This window comes from Columba livia, chromosome W (genome assembly GCF_036013475.1).
Source record: "Columba livia isolate bColLiv1 breed racing homer chromosome W, bColLiv1.pat.W.v2, whole genome shotgun sequence".
Classification (NCBI taxonomy): Eukaryota; Metazoa; Chordata; class Aves; order Columbiformes; family Columbidae; genus Columba; species Columba livia.
The window spans coordinates 7766897-7784174 of record NC_088641.1 but is presented as its reverse complement, the minus strand read 5'-3'; the positions used below and the strand labels follow the sequence as shown (position 1 = coordinate 7784174).

Genomic DNA, 17278 nt, shown 5'->3' with positions numbered 1-17278 from the left:
GTGATAAAAAGGAGATTGACAGGATTTTCTCTAAGATCCTAGAGATACAAGAGCATGAATCTGCAGCTGCAATGAGGGAGCAGTCAGGGTTTGTGCTGAAAGAAAGGAACAAAGTAAATGGCGGGATTACAAGCTTTGGTCTGTTCAAAGACCTGCTTGGAAGAATTCTGTGTTGTGGTTTAACCCCAGTAGGCAGATAAGCACAACACAGCCACTTGCTTGCTCCCTCCCAGGGGATGGGGGAATTGGAAGGATAAAAGTAAGAAAAATTGTGGGTTGAGATAAAGACCATTTAATAGGGTGTTGTGGTTTAACCCAAACTAGCAATCACAACCCCGATAGGCACTCACTCACTCCCACCCCTACCACCCCAAATAAGGGAGAGAATCAAAAGGGAAGGGAGAAACTCATGGATTGAGATAAACACAGTTTAATAAAATAACAAAATAATACTAATATACCACTACTACTAATAATATATATAAAATGGAAAATAAAATGGAAAAGATACTCAATGCAATTCCTCACAAACTCCATCTGTACTAAGCAGCCAGTCCCCGGAAGAGAGCACCCTGGTCCTGAACAGCTGATCCTGGGGGAATGGTAGAATCATAGAATCATTTCATTTGGAAGAGACACTCAGGATCATCGAGTCCAAACATAACCTAACCTAACTCTAGCACTAAACCATGTCCCTAAGAACCCCATCTAAATGCCTTTTAAACACCTCCAGGTATGGTGACTACACCACTTCCCTGGGCAGCCTGTTCCAATGCCTGACAACCCTTTCCGTGAAGAATTTTTTCCTAAAATCAAATCTAAACCTCCCCTGGCACACCTTGAGGCCATTTCCTTGTCCTATCACTTGTTACTTGAGAGAAGAGACCAACACCCACCTTGCTACAACCTCCTTTCAGATAGTTGCAGACAGCGATAAGGTCTCCCCTCAGCCTCCTTTTATCCAGGCTAAACAGGTTCCTTCAACCGCTCCTCATAAGACTTGTGCTCCAGGCCCCTCACCAGCTTTGTCACCCTCCTCTGCACTCCTCTAGTGTTTCAATGTCCTTCTTATAATGAGGGGCCCAAAAATGAACACAGTATTCAAGGTGGGGCCTCACCAGCGCCAAGTACAGTGGCACAATCACTTCTCTAGTCCTGCTGGCCGCACTATTCCAGATACAAGCCAGGATGCTGTTGGCCTTTTTGGCCACCTGGGCACACTGCTGACTCATAATCAGCCAGTTGTCAATCAACACCACTGGCCTTTTTGGCCACCTGGGCACACTGCTGACTCATAATCAGCCAGTTGTCAATCAACACCACTAGATCCCTCTCTGCCAGGCAGCTTTCCAGCCACTCTTCACCCCACTGCCTGGAGTTGTTATGACCCAAGTGCAGGACCTGGCACTTGTTAAACCTCATACAATTGGCCTCAGCCCAATGATCCAGCTGGTGCAGATCCCTCTGTATGGCTATCCTATCCTCCAGTAGATTGACACTCACACCCAATTTGGTGTCATCTGCAAACTTACTATGGGTGCACTCATTCCCCTCATCCAGATCATTAATAGAGATTAAACAGAACTGGCCCTAATACTGAGCCCTGCGGAACACCACTCGTGACCGGCCGCCAACTGGATTTGGCTCCATTCACCACAACTCTTTGGGCCCGGTCCTCCAGCCAGTTCTTTATCCATCGAAGCATACACCCATGTAGGCTACACACCATGTAGAAGCTGCCAGCTTCTCCAGGAGAATGCTGTGGGATATGGTGTCAAAGGCCTTACTGAAGTCTAAGTACACAACATCCACAGCCTTTCCCTCATCTACTAGGTGGGTAACTTTGTTGTAGAAGGAGATCAGGTTGGTCAAACAGGACCTGCTTTTCATAAACCCATGCTGACTGGGCTTGATCACTTGTTTTTCTTGTATGTGCCATGTGATGTTACTCAAGATCATCTGCTGCATGACCTTGCCCAGCACTGAGGTTAGACTGACGGGTCTGTAGTTTCCTGGATCGCACTTCCAGTCCTTCTTGTAGATTAACTCTGTCCTGGGGTGTTATCTTCTTGTTCTCAGACTAAAAGCAATCAACAACTGTGCTAGCTATGAAAAAGAACATTTTCTAACTGCATGAAGAAAACTAACTCACTTTCAGTCAAACTAGCACATAGGAAAAGCAAAGCTGTGTGTGAAAGCAGAGCAAAATAAGGAATTCATTCACTGCTTCCTGTAGACCTGCAGCTGTTTAACTGTTTCCAGGAAAACAGGGCTTCCTCATGCATAATGGTCCAAATATCCCCCCTCTTCTTCCTTCTTTCCCACAGCTTTTGTTGAGTCCCCTCCCAACTTCTTGTGTACCCCCAGCATACTCGCTGATGGGTCAGTGTGAGAAACAAAACGCCTTGATACTGTATAAGAGGACAGAGCCAGGCTCTTTTCAGTGGTGGCCAGTGACAGGATGAGACGATGGTCACAAACTGAAATACAGGAGGTTCCCTCTGAACATCAGGAAACATTTTTTGACTGTGAGGGTGGCTGAGCACTGGAAGGGGTTGTCCAGGGATGTTGTGAAGTCTCCCTCCTTGGAGATATTCAAAAGCCATCTGAATACGGTCCTGGGCAACTGGGTCTAGGTGAGAGGGTTGGACCAGATGAACTCCAGAAGTCTCTTTCAACTTCAAACATGCTGATTCTCAGCATATACTTTTCCTCTCTTTGGCCAGCTCTTTTCAGGTAACTATTGCTCCATCCACGCATGAACCAATTCACACAAAGTCACGCATAAGAGGCTTTTATAACCATTCTTTATGTTGTGTAAACTTGAACTGTAGAACTCTGTACTGCAGGATGATGTAGGTGTTCAAAGTTTACATAGCTTTAAAAAAGCAATGGGTAAATTCACAGAAGAATTATTGGGTGAGGACTATTAATACAAGGCTCTATATCTGGCTTAGGAAATTCCTGAATTGTTTGAGATTGGGGAGCATTCTGGAGACTATTGCTATTTACTTGCCCTATTCTTATGCCCTTCCCCAAGGGTCTGTGTGTCTGCAATTGGCTCCTGCTGGGAACAGGTTCTACTGTAGATGGCCAGACCTAGTGTTAGTTAGCTACTCTTAGGATGATCAATTGCTGAAACAAAAGTAGAAGGTTTCTCTTGGCAGGGGCTCTGTAGGTGGGGTATCTTGGTTAAAATTTCTAATATAGCTACTCTGATAGTCCCTCTAAGCTTTAATTTGTGAAACAGATGAGTCTTATTTTTAAAGTATATGAATTCTTTTTGGTTTTGCCCCTTAACATGTCTGATGATTCTGTCTTACAGAAAGCACCTCTACTGCTACATTACAGACCCAAAATGGATTTGCTGTAGGAGAACTGTATTTTCCTTCTGGACAGCTTTTTGCAGACTGTCATCTGGCACCTTAGTGCAGCACTTAATTCTCATGTGACATGAACCAGCAGAATAATTTTGGAAGATCGTAGTGCTTCTATAGCAGACTGTCCTTCTGAATATTTCTAGGGATGTGCTGCATGGATTTTTGGACAAAAATATATATATATTTATTTTTGTACAAATAAAATAAATCGCAACTCAACAAGATTCTACTAGCACTGAGTTTACAGGTAATGAAAACACTTCACAGTTCCATGGAAGTCAGCCTGATTCATCTATTTGTAGTTACACAAAAATAAGTTAAAATGGTGTGGGAGAAATTTAAACTTTGCTTTTAATGCCAAATTACTATATTTACTTATATTTTTGTCTTTTAACTTTACAACTTGTTTCAGTATGTTTTTCTGAGGTGTTCTTGTTTTATATAGTATGCCCAATTATGTCAGCTTTAATGATGCCATTCTATAGAGCATTCAACATACCTAATGATACAGTGACTGTTGATATTTATTATGCTGCATTAAAAACTTTCTTAAAGCCTGGAGATCCAATTACTTCATTAGTTTTGCACAGTGTTTGTTCTTTATTTTGTATTTCAGTAGTGTTTTAATATCCTCCCTTTGCATGTTGATTTGAAATGAGTCCACTTGATTTTTTTAATATGCCTTAATATTTTGCCATGGCATAAATTACATCTGATCATAAGAAATACTAATAAGTGCTGAACTTGTGAAATTGTTTTAAATCAAATATGTCATTGGGGCTTGCAAAAATAAAATCTTAATTTAGGGAGTATTTGCTATTTCATTAGCTGTTAAAATTATGGCACCTTTTGTTGATGTTGCACAAGTTTCCATTTCACTAGCTAAAAATTCTTCAGGTAATTACAAACCAATTCTGTGTTTCTTTTACTGTTTTCTATATGAAACCATAGCTGTTTGTAGCTCAATTACTATTTATCTTTGAGGTCAGATTAGATTACAGGGGCACCATCTGGCCTTAACTGATAATTTTGTTTGTGTCAAGCCCTGAGAGATGCAAAGTACGCTATCTGTATGTGTGTCTGTGTACAGATGTGTGCACCTTAGGGAATCCACTTTCAGTAGTGTTTAACAGTAGCAGTGTTGACTACACCAATTGAAAGGCTTTTTAAAATAGTCAGCTTCATAAAAATGTGATAGTAGTTGAAAGTGACTTCTGCAAGCTGTATGCTGCATAGCATTATATATAGCATGGATGTGAATGTATCCAACATGGGGTCTTAAGTAACTGAAAAGAATATAAGTAGTATTATTGGCAGCCTTCAACTGAGTTTTCCTGTCAGCTGAAAATGGCAGTTATATCAAACACACTATTCTTCCATAAAATGTCAATGGCTAGGAAAATCAGTATGCCTGTTAGCACTGTCCTGCTTCTTCCAGCTGTGCTCCCCTACTTTGCTTGATAATAGCAGGTTGATCTCATAAGAGGCTTATTCAAGTTTTCTAAATCCTACTGCCTCTTCTTGAGTTTTCCAATCGCTACATTGCTCTGTGCATCTTCCATGCTTTTCTTAATTAAACTTTTCAGTTATTCTTTTTGTAGTTCTGCTGTTGCCAGAGGGAAGCTCTAAGTTCTCTTGTTTGTCTTAGGAAATGGGGCCCTTGTTTTAATTTATGGCCAAAGGTGGTAAATGGTGAAGAAATTAAAAGAAATGCAAAGAAAAAGTGTATTGAACTATGGGGATGGTCAAGAGAGCCACAGTAAGGCCAATGGAGTAGAGCCATCTTTGAAAATGATGATGTGAGACCAATACATTTGAACACCTGGGTTAGACATGACTTCTTTATGTCAAGGCTTAGAGCAGGGGTGTCAAACTCATTTTCACTGGGGGCCACATCAGTCTCGCGGTTGCCTTCAAAGGACCGAATGTAATTTTAGGACTGTATAAATGTAGGAGTAGTTACATTTATACAGTCCTAAAATTACATTCGGCCCTTTGAAGGCAACCGCGAGGCTGACATGGCCTCCAGTGAAAATGAGTTTGACACCCCTGGCTTAGCTAATGTGTATGCGATGGAATTAGAGGTTTGCTCTGGTTTTGCTGTACTGTTTCTGGACTCGCTTACCTACAATTTAGCTTTATCTGTTTTTAGTATTAACAGAAGTGACAGAAGAGGATGAGATCTAATTAGTCTCTATTTTTGATAGTTTTTCACAGAACAGTGAATGCAGATGATTTGGATGTATATGTAAGTTAACATAATAGGCCTTTCTGGAGCTATTATTGTATACTTCCCAGTGTAAATCAGGGGCTAGTTCCAGTTGGTGAGGCTTCCAAAGAGTGCAAATATGGTTATAAACATCCATCCTTCATGAACCCCTAATGTACCTGACACAGACACAGAGCTCAAGCCCAGAGACCATGTAAATGCCTAATTCATTGTTCAGCTACAGTCTAAAGGTTTAATAAATATATTTGTGATTGGTCTACTTCAGCATGTGTACAGTGTGGAACCTTATTGCAAGATCAGATGTTGATGCAGTGCTGTTGAAGTTTATCGGGATTTTAGTATTTCTCTGTGTAGCTCTATAAGTGAAAGAGGTTAGTAGTTACAAACATAAATTCATAAAGCTCTCTGCCATTTGGTTCTAAATCTTTCTCTAACACTCTGTAGTATAGAATATACGTTTGCAAGTTTGTAACTACCTTTGGAATCACTCAAATTTGTTACAGTGCTATATCAATATATTTAAATCTGTTTATATAGGTATGCATCTGTAGCCAGTGTAACACTTATAGCTGGTGGCTGCTCATAATAAAAAAAAAAAAACCCACCAAAAAACAACCAGAACCCTATTGTTCACATCATGTCACAATAGATATCTTCATTACAAAAACTATTTCCCATGGGGAGGGGTGGGATGGTGTCTGCACTATTTGTTTGGTTTCTAGCCTTATGGAAAGACTGGATAGACTAGAACTGAATTCAAGTCAGAGGCAAGCCTTGGAGTCAAAGTCGTGTTTTACTTCTTTGAAGCTTTAGAAACACTTGATTTAATGTCATGATTATATTGGCTAAAACAGTACTGACTTCTTTCTCTCTCTTTTTTTTTTTTAACTTTTAAATCTGAAAGTTGGGCTCAGTATAGATATTTTTTCAATACTGATGAGGTCATGATTAATTTATTTTGATCTTAATAAAGATAACATTACTGTGAAGTAATTTTTACAGCCACTTACACTGGTAAAAAATTGCGGTAAAAAGGTATCTTGTAGCATTATCCTCAGCAGCAATGAGACTAAATTATCCCAGGCTCAGAGTCTCACTAGATAGTTTTCATTAAAAATTGGTAATTCACAGAAAAATATATAATATTACATTTAAATAAGATTTGGGAGCTTGGAAAAATTAACTTTATAAAAATTATTTACTGTATTAAGCATTCTGGTTTATTTTATCATTAGAGTATTTTTTTGTTTCAAAGGTCCAGCTTTATTTGCAGGCATATAAAACTGTAAAAAGTTTTTACAGCTTCTTCCTGTTCTATTAGGTTTGAATGGACTTTATTTGTATGTCTTTGCTATGTATGGCTAAAGAGCTTTGCTTATTCTTTTGTGCAAATGGTCAGAAACATGCATTTATAAGACATATGTTTAAACTGTAAATTTAGCATCTACTTCTAGATTGAAAAGCAACATAGGGATTTTCATAAATACATTCAGTGGGGTTTTACTTGGGATTTTCATTTGTGGTTTGTTGGTTTTTTAAGAATAAAGTTTGGAATTTTATGGGTTTGCAAGATCTTTAAGTGGAAGAACTACCCATCGGCAATATTTTAAAATGGATGATCTAGCAAGAAACTTCAATATGAATTGTAGAAGTAATATGCAAAAGATGCAACCTATCTGAAATTGTTTTGTGCCATTGCTATGTCTGGTATCTTTGCATGCCATCTGACCTGAGAATATTTATTTTTATTGGTTGTGCAATAATATACACAACATTGTCACCTCTGAGAATGTGGGGCTGCAAAAATGAGGTTACATTTATGATAATACTGATTTTTTTCAATAGACTGAACCTTTGAAAGTGCATTTGGCTCTATTGTTGTTATAATGGCATAATTAGTCTTCAGAGATTCACTTTTTCTTACTGAATGGTAAATGGAACTATACAGCTAGCCTATTTTTCAATTACCTTGTTTCCCAAAAAATAAGATAGGATCTTATATTAGTTTTTGCTCCAGAACTTATTACTTTTTTACACATACAGCTGCCTGGACACTATTTAAATTGACTTTTTAAATGAACTGTAACTAGGGCTTATTTTTTTGAGTAGGGCTTATATTTCGAGCATCCTCAAAAATCCTGAAAAATCATGCAAGGGCTTATTTTCGGGGTAGGGCTTATTTTCAGGGAAACAGGGTATAGGAATCTTACCACTGAGTTAAGTATAATTGGAAAGAGTCAACTAGTCTGTATGATAACACATTAATCTTCATAAATGTGTTTTCTCAGTGATACTTAAGAAATGTGTTTAGTACATAAGGCTGAATTTTACAGAAAAATCTAATTTCTGCATTTCCTCAGGTAATTGATTCAGTTTGGACATTTCACCAGAGATGTTAATACAATCTATGCTTCAGATTTTCTGCCTGAAGTTAATAACAAGAAAAAATGCCATACATACTAGAATCTTTGCATAAGATTCACTTAACTATAATTGAGAGGTATTGACTTCTGTCTGTTTTAAAGGTACAAAGAGAGCATGGAAAAATAATTTAATATCTGCTTTCATCAAAATCTGTCATCATGTACAGACACTGTCTAGGAACCTGCCTTTTGTGGGAAGCCAACAGTCATATTTTTACAATGGAGTTTGATATGCCTATACGCAAATTTAAAACTCTGTTATTGTTCGAGCCACTTGAGTGGATCCTCAAGGCTTCTAGGAAACCTTTTGAAGCCACCATGATCTGCTGAGGTCAGATTGCAAGATAGGGGCTAAAAGGACAATTCTGTGAACTCTTACAATGGCAACTTTATTACTAACTTAGGTGGTTTAACTGAAAGCAGTGGAATCATTCATTTGGACAAAATTACTTATATGTGTGTCTGCAAGATGGAATCCTAATTTTTGAAGGGTGGACTGGTGTTTCTGTATCTTTTAAGTTAAAAAGCATTGGTTTTTATTGGTTCTTTTATCCAAGTAATTTAATTGGACAAAAATATTTTATTCTTTTTTCTGCAAAAACATTAAGGTTAAAGGACAATAAACCAGTACAATAGCTAAACCTTTATCATCGATATGTGGTATAATAAAGATACTGAAATTATCACAGTGTAAGGCCATATTTTTTGACTTGGTTTCACTTGAGACATTACTTTTTTATACTGTTTCTATGCTGTTTCCAGTGTGATTTTTGTACTATTGGTGGCTAGTTTTGGTCTAAAGAAGCCTTTTGGGATTATTGCTTAATGTTTTGATTTTACGATAGTGATGCTTGTATCCAGTGTTTTGCCAAATAATATTATATGCTTGTTAATAAAAGTAAAAAAGCTAACTGAAATCCTGCCAGGCTGGTGGTAGTTGTTCTGTTCCATTCCCCCTTCTCCCCCTTGTACTATATTATGTGAGCTAGTCCTTATGTTCTTAAATATACATGGTTCTGTAATCAATCTTTATTATCTGACAAATGTGTGGCCATAATTGCCTATCAATTAATTAACGTCTTCTGTTGTGGGGACAGGAAGTAGGTACTTTACCGTTTTCGTGTATTTTTGAGTATAAATATACTTAGAATAGAATATAGAATAGAACTGCACACAGTATTCAAGGTGAGGCTTCACCAATGCTGAATACAGAGGGATAATAATCTCTTTTGACCAACTGGTTATGCTGTGTTTTGTAGTGTCAGAACCCCCCCTGGGGGGATGGGGTTGTCACCAGCCTGGCTGGAAGGTGAAGCCAGAGACAAAAGAAACAAAAGGAACCCTATAAGAAGGTAACAACCAATGAGCAATCGCCGACACGTGCAGGCAGAGCGCATGGACAGTGCATGCAACCTATCACATTACTGTATAGCACGTGTTGTAACCAATCACATTGTTGCAAGGCGCGTGGACAGGGCAGCTTTTGGTATAAAGCTAGCCCGGTCAGACAATAAAGTTGAACTCTGTGAACATCACATTGGTGTGTCAGGTTCCGTCTCTCACATGGAAAAAGCAACATTTTGGTGACCCCAATGTGATACTTCGTATCGAAGAAGATCGAGGAAAAGCCACCTGGACGGTGAGGATAGCACCTGGACGGTGAGGATTAGCCGTGTGCTCAGAGAATAGTGGAAAGTAGGCCTACGGGGAATCAGGTGGCATGGGAAACGTGGCATTCGCGGAAGAAAAAATAATAGTGAAAAGTATTCTGCAGCTGGCTGCACGAACAGGAAGATACTATTCGCCCAGCGGAAGGGGTGTGTCCGATCGACGGACGAATTTTTTTCTCCCGGTACATGGGAGGACATAGGGACTGAACTATGGGAAGCGGTCACAAGGGGGAGCCGCGAGGCTTGCGACCTCGCCGGACCGTGGCGGGAGGTCAGGCAGCTGATGGAGGAAGTCTCAGGGGAGCCGGAGGTGTGTGCCGTCCCCCCGGAGCCGCCCGCCGTGAGCTGCCCCCTCTCTGAGAACTCCGAAAAATCGATACCGCTGGTATGTCCCGTATCAGACTTGGAGTTCTGGAGCGGAGAGCAAATTATACCCTCTGCACCCTTTGAGCCATGGCCTGCCTCTGACGACGAATGGCAGCAACCAGCAAGTTTCAACAAGCCAGGACAAGTTAATCCAGCTGATGTGCCTTTGCCGGAGGATCCAATGGAGCACCAGGAGGGAGCACCACAGAATCGCCCTGACTTCCAGGAGGAGAGCCACGTGCAGAGCCTGAAGGACTTACTGAGACGGCAGGAGAGCCAGATGCAAGAAGTTCTAAACGCTATGAAGCGACTAGATGGCGGTAACAGCAAAACTTCGCGGTTAATAGCATATAAAAAAGCGTCAGAAGCAATTAAGGACGGGTTGGAAGCAATTGGCAGGGAATGTGAAAAACGGGGAAAACAGGAACGGGAGGGGGCGGAATTGGACCTCACTCCTGAGGAGCTCCGAATAAAAAAGGAGTGAATACAAACATGGGCAAAGCAATGTGTAGAAGATGGGATGTGGTCAATAAAGGAAGCAGATGAATATTTGCGAGCGCGATATGGAAAAGGGCAAGAGACTGGGTCAGTAGATAGATCAGTTCACGAATATGCGGCGACTCACTGATCCACAGGGAAACACAAGGGAATTGTATAGCAGTGACAGTAATGACAATTTGGGTGCTGCCCCTGTGCATCAGGGTAGAGATATTCCTCAAGATCACTCTTATAATGCAGGGCAACACTGGCAAGGGGTAATCAGAGATGCAACCATCGAAGGGATTATGTTACCTGGTAGTATTACAGCAATGCCAGTGCACATAGATAACAGAGGACAAAGGCAGTGGTCGCCCTTTCATTGGAAAACGGTTAAGCAATTGCAAAGTGCAGTTATGCAATATGGTATGGATAATAAGCATGTGATGCAGCTAATCAATTCATTTTTCAAGGGGCAAGTACTAACTCTGACAGATATTAAGGCATTGATGGAGTTACTGCTTCCCCCAACAGGGTATTTGTTGTTCTTGGACAAGTGGCAGGGGAAGGTGGAATCGGCAGTGTTAGAAAATGTTCATTTACCAGCTGATGATCCATTGCGATTACCTAGCATGGACCAATTACCGGGTCATGGACAATATGCGGATGGTGCCACTCAGGCAGCACTTCATCCAAGGATTTTGCAGCAAACGCAAGGGCTTGCTCTGGCGGCAGTGAAAGAATTGCCAAATATAGGTACCCCTGTGCCACCCTATTCTACAATAAAGCAGGATCCTGGGGAACCCTATATGAAGTTTGTGGACTGTTTAAAAGAAGCTATAGATGCCTCTCCTAACCTGACTCCAGAGGCAAAAGCTGCTGTGGGGAAAGATTTGGCCATGATGAATGCAAACACCCAATGCCAACAGATATTAGCCGGTTTGGGAAAAACTGCTTCTCTGGCAGAGATGGTGGAAGCTTGTACACGGGTACCAATTATGCAACAGGAGGTAGAAAAGGCAAAAATACATGCTCAAGCCCACGCTGTGGCCTTGGCTGCAGCACTTAAGCCTGCAATGAAAGGCCGAAGCCCTTCTTCTCTTGGCCTAGCATGTTTTACTTGCGGACAGACAGGACATCTTAAAAGAAACTGCCCTCAGTACGCTCGGAGAGGGGGACCTAGTAATGGCACTAGTCAGTTGCCAGCTCCCCTCAATTATTCGCGCTTCGATGGCACATGCAGTCAGTGTGATAAGTATGGACACCGAGCAGTGGAGTGTCGATCAAAATTTTAAAAAGATGGGACACCGCTGCCGGGAAACAGGAGGGCCAGCGCCAGGGGCTGGGGCGCGATCACACCACAATACCAGCCGAGAGGGGGAACAGCCATGGTTGCTTGTCCGAGCTCAGGGCAGCAACCTCAGGAAGTGCAGGCGTCGATCTGGCTGTGGAAACGGATGTCACAATAACAGACCAGTCTGTACATGTAGTTCCATCTACAGTAACGGGGCCCCTAGGGTATGGATTGAGTGCGCTTTTAATAGGCCGCTCTTCTGCTTCAAGACAGGGATTGTTTGTTTTGCCTGGATTAGTAGACGCCAATTATGCTGGACCCATAGGCATTATGTTGCAAGTCTTAACACCCCCTGTGACAATTAAACAGGGAACCCGTATAGCGCAATTGGTACCCTTTAGAGCATGTGATCCTGTAGGAACGAGATAGGGACTCAGCAAAACAAGTCAATTCAATGTGAATCACGCTAAGCCATTTATTACAGAAACAAGTCTCCTTATATACGTAACTATATTCTAATCACGTGTCCACGCTCCAAGCATGGATTCGCTAAATGAGTATCGTGGGCTGTCCATGTGCTGGAGTCTCACTGATGATACGTCCAATGATTCACGCCATGCCAGGACCCCGGTGATTGTGGAACGCCCCTCTTTCTCACAGCAGACTCTGATCTCAGCTTCTCCAAGAGGCCTTGAGATTCCTTTGAGCCTGACTAATTCAGCAACAAATCTTTATCTATCAAAACCCATCCACACTTCCCCCTTTCTTTTTCTTGAATTAGTCAGGCCCCATCAACCACACGGCGAATCATTTTTGAAATATACTGCAACACAGAACACGTGATTAACAACATAATTACAATTACATATAATGCAGTTAAACCTTACTTACTAAGATCAAACAACTACCTGCCTATTCTTAAAACCTTAATTCCGTTATAACAACCTTATCAACACACTACTTTAATAGATTCAAAGTAACCAGACAAGTTAATACAATATTTTCTCTTAACCTCCTAAATATCTATAACTGCGCAGTTTATAGAGTAATATACTTAATACCATCAGCATATACTAATAATTGAATGAATATCTTAAAAGTTATCTTAACCTATTTAAAAGATCAATAGCTTAACCTTAATATCCCTTCTAAAACTTTATCAGTTGCTAAACTTAGATTACTATGGTAGGGATATCTCATAATTTTACCTTATCTATGCATTGACTATCTAATCATAATATCACCCTTTTGGATCTCCTGCTGATTGTTCAAATTGCCGTTCTCCACAGAAGGTACACCACCTGCTTGCTAATAGGCTTCTAGGCCACCAAGTCTGTGAGCATCTATAACACTGAATTAGGATCCATGGTTTACATCTGAAACAGTCCTCACAACTTATCTCCCTCCTGTCCATCTGCATCCGTTGAATCTTTGTTGAATCCACCTCAATCCTCAGCCTGTAATGACACAAACATACCCTTTTCCCCAGGTTATCAACTGATGAGGCCTTTTTCATTGACTAGTAATTTGACCATAACTAATGTAGGTTATTTCTGATTTAGCATGGTTTTGGGTCATACTTGCAAAGTATTTCATCACATACAATGCTTTTGATAATTGGTTTTGTGGTGTTTCCCCTACTTCCCCCTTTTTTTTTATAAAAACAAACAAAGTTCAGAACCAGATACATACGTTGGATCTTGACTACGTACTCAAAATCACAAATCAAATGTAGAGGTTCCTCCTTAAAAATCTCTGAGTAATTTAAAGCTGTGCCAAGTTCTGCTAATTGGGTTGAACCTTCAATAATTTTTACAGAATGATGCCAATTGTTATCTTCACGCCAAACCACAGACTGTGAACTTATCGTACCATATAGCACAGACCTACCAAAATTGCAACATACTTAAACAGATACCCACAAAGAAAACAGGTTAATAAGGAAAGCATTGTGCAGACTTCAGCAAGTTTACTGTGACCTGTGTGTTATCAGTTAACTCTCTCTCAGCTTGTTGAAGTTCAAATCTCCCCACCTGTAAAACTGTCTGAAACGATTTAATGATTTCTTGTAGAGATGTGCTTTGTCCTGCTCTTCTGGCCTGAAAAACAACATTAATTGCAACAAGATTCTATTCTCCGGACACTTTTCCCAATCATTTAACTTATACAGCAGCCAACACTGATTTCAGTATTTAACAAGATATTCCTTCCTTATAATTCCGAGTGCTTTCCTAAGTTGTAAAACACCTCCCAATACTGATTTTTTAGGAACACAACTGAAAACAATTATTCCTGACCCCATCTTGCAAGTAAAAACCTTGAGAAGGGGGAGGGGGGGGGGGAAGTGGGGGGGGGGGCTCAGGGAACAGCGTGAATGGGAAAAGCGGGGAGAAGGCTTTACGGCGCACTTAAAAACAACTAGTAAAACAATTAAGTCACATTCCCGACAAGCTGCTTGATTTTCAGAGAGGCAATACACAGGAGCACATAATATGTACTGTAAAACTTGCAAATAACATGTTGATAGCAAACATTAGCATTCTCTACTGCTAATCTCAACACTAGTGCTTCCTTAGCTTCTAAGTTGTCGACCTGCTTACTGACGGCCTCTTGAAGGTGGTCAGTAAATTGTGTGTAATTCTTATTGGGACCCTGATCAATAGTTGCAAATGATTTGGCTGCTTTGTTGGTTTCAGACACCTCTCTCATAGCTGGATATGCAAGATCTGTTGACTGCCCCAGGATTTCAGAAACTTCTTGTGTCTGTAGCTGTGGTGTGTCAATTAGTGTCTCTTCCAGGAGTTGTGGGATACCTGCCCCTTTCGATGAATCCTCTTTCCCATCACGATCAGCATGACCGTGTTGCTGACTGTTGGATTCACTCGCTAATAGCTGATCTGATCTTTCACACAGTTCTTTTGCCCAGCTCCTATCCGGCGACTGCTTCTCCTCCGGCGTAGGAGTTAGAGGGATAGAAGGCGGTAAAGGCGGACAGGAATCAGTAAAAGGACTGATATTAGACTTATTTACGACTTTAGCATTCTCAGCTTTCACCAGTTCTTTTGACAAATTATCTGACTCCAGTTCCTTGAACTGCTTAGTTTCTTCAGGGTCGTGTGATGGTATGGGGGCCCATCTGCCATCCGTCGCTAACCTTATCCCATAACATCTGCCCTATATCGTCCCAAAGTTCAATTTTTAAAGCTTTTTCAGCTTCTATCGGGTAGCCGTTAGTTCTACACCAAACCAACAGTCTACGGATGTTACTTTCTTCATATTTAAGTCCCCTCATAGAGAGAATATGCAGAAGGAGTTTAACTATGGCTTCTTCCTCAGAGGATATATTTTGCCCCATAACTTCACTCTTCCTTCCTCTCGCTCCCAGCCGCTCACCCTTTACGGTGACTTCTTAAAAAAAATGCGGAACGTCCGTACGCCTCCGCCCGGTCTTCAGTCCAGGTGATCCGCCTCCGGCTGGGCTGCTCCAGGCTTTTCTCCGACCTCGGTGGTACGCAGTTCAGAGTATCACGTCGGGGTCACCTAAGGCTTTAGATGCGGAAAGAGGTCAGAAAGGTTTTGACTCTACCGGAGCCCCTGTGGTTGCTTTCACAGAAAAACTGACTTTGGACAAACCATCTAGGTTAGTTTCCATATATGGGCCTGGAAGTGAGATTAGAAGAAAAAGAATGCTTTTAGATTCAGGTGCAGATGTGATGATTATCCCTTGCACTGATTGGCCTCCATGTTGGCCTTTAGAAGCAGTAAACGCCATGGTAGTGGGGATTGGGGGGGGGCACTCCTACCCACATCAGCACACATATGGTTAAGATAAGAGAAGAGGTTGAGGGCTTAGAAGCATGGGTATGACCTTATGTTCTGAACACGACAATTGCATTATTAGGAAGAGATGTGATGTCTCAGTGGGGAAGAGTCCTGCAGTCGCCTTTTTGATAATGGCCATTGCGGCGAGCGACACCCAGCCTTGTATGAAGCTGAGTTGGGAAACAAACGATCCTGTCTGGGTGGATCAATGGCCATTACCAAAAGAAAAGCTCGTGCATTTAGAGGAGTTGGTTGAAGAGCATGATCTAGTCCAACTCACCTGCTAAAGAAGTTTCACTTAAGACCAGATCACACAGGAATGCATCCAGGTGGGTTTTCAGTGTCTCCAGAGAAGGAGACTCCACAACCTCTCTGGGCAGCCTATTCCAGTGCTCTGTCACCCTCAAAGGAAAGAAGTTTCTCCTCATATTCAGATGGAACCTCCTGTGCTTCAGTCTGTGCCCATTGCCCCTCATCCTATCATTGGGCACCACTGAAAGGAGTTTGGCCCCATCCTCTTGACACCCACCCACCCTTGAGATACTTACAAGCATAAATATGGTCCCCTCTCATCCTTCTCCAGGTTGAACAGACCCAGGTCTCTCAGTCTTTCCTCATAAGAAAGGTGCTCCAGACCCCTACTCATCATCATCAGTACTCCAGATGCGGCCTCACCAGGGCAGAGTAGAGGGGGAGGATAACCTCCCTTGACCTGCTGCTCACGCTCTTCCAACTGAAATGATTTTATGATTCTAAAATGACCTCACACGTGACATGAGGTGGTGGTGTGTACCAAAATCTTCAACGCATCCACCCCCCCTCCAGAGGACATCATGGGACTGATTGACCTGTGGAGCGGTGATATTTTGCTCTCTCTCTCTCTCTGTCTCTCTGGTATCTTAGTTTTCCTTTTCTCTTTTTCTTCTTCTTGACCGTATAAGGGTAACATCATTTTAAGTTCTGCTACTAAAGTCTTGTTATGTTTTGTGATATAATAATATACGTTTGCCAAGTCACTAATCATTGTAATTTGTATTCCACGAAGTGCATTTAGTAAATTCATAATTGAATTGGACCTCTCGAGTGATTGTCTGTCATTTACTTCGCATTACCATGCAGAAATACCCAGAGTTAACTCACACCTGATCTCACCTAGTGAGACAGGGTGCGCATCACGCTCAGAGTTAACCCTAATACTACCTGGTGGGACAGGACAGCATTCATCCACTCTGCACTTCCTGAGCTTACCTATGAGGATGTTGTGAGAGACAGTGTCAAAAGCCTTGCTGAAGTCAAGGTAGACAACATTCACTGCTCTCCCTTCGTCTACCCAGACAGTCATGCCATCATAGAAGGCTATCATGTTGGTCAAGCATGCTTTCTCCTTGGTGAATCCATGCTGACTACTCCTGATAACCTTCTTTTATTCCACATGCTTGGAGATAATGTCCAGAATCAGTTGTTCTTTCACCTTTTCAGGAATAGAGGTGAGGCTGACTGACCTATAGATTCCTGGGTCATCCTTCTTGCCCTTTTTGAAGACCAGAGTGACATTGGCTTTACTCCCGTCCTCAGGCACTTCTCCTGTTCTCCCTTACCTTTCAAAGATGATGGAG

General features: G+C 41.5%; 2 protein-coding genes across 12 annotated transcripts in view; both read left to right on the top strand.

Annotated features, from left to right (window-relative positions):
• The window catches only part of LOC135577084 (polycomb group RING finger protein 3-like), a 104930-nt gene extending 95980 nt beyond the window's left edge, over positions 1-8950 (top strand). For 7 of the 11 annotated variants that reach the window (XM_065044778.1, XM_065044777.1, XM_065044768.1 and 4 more), the window contains one exon: positions 3326-3952. In XM_065044778.1, the coding sequence (XP_064900850.1) occupies positions 3326-3373 (48 nt within the window). In that variant the 3' untranslated portion in view covers positions 3374-3952. Of the gene's footprint in view, positions 1-3325 lie in introns of all 11 variants that reach the window. The other 4 variants (XM_065044772.1, XM_065044773.1, XM_065044774.1 and 1 more) reach the window with 1 other exon arrangement.
• A 617-nt stretch (positions 8951-9567) lies between these two features.
• LOC135577082 (endogenous retrovirus group K member 21 Gag polyprotein-like) overlaps positions 9568-17278 on the top strand; it is a 32460-nt gene continuing 24749 nt past the window's right edge. Inside the window, exons 1-2 of the mRNA XM_065044765.1 lie at positions 9568-10389; positions 11081-17278. The exon at positions 11081-17278 is cut by the window's right edge and continues 24749 nt beyond it. Of these exons, the coding sequence (XP_064900837.1) occupies positions 9987-10389; positions 11081-11841 (1164 nt within the window). The 5' untranslated portion in view covers positions 9568-9986 and the 3' untranslated portion in view covers positions 11842-17278. The remainder of the gene's footprint in view (positions 10390-11080) is intronic.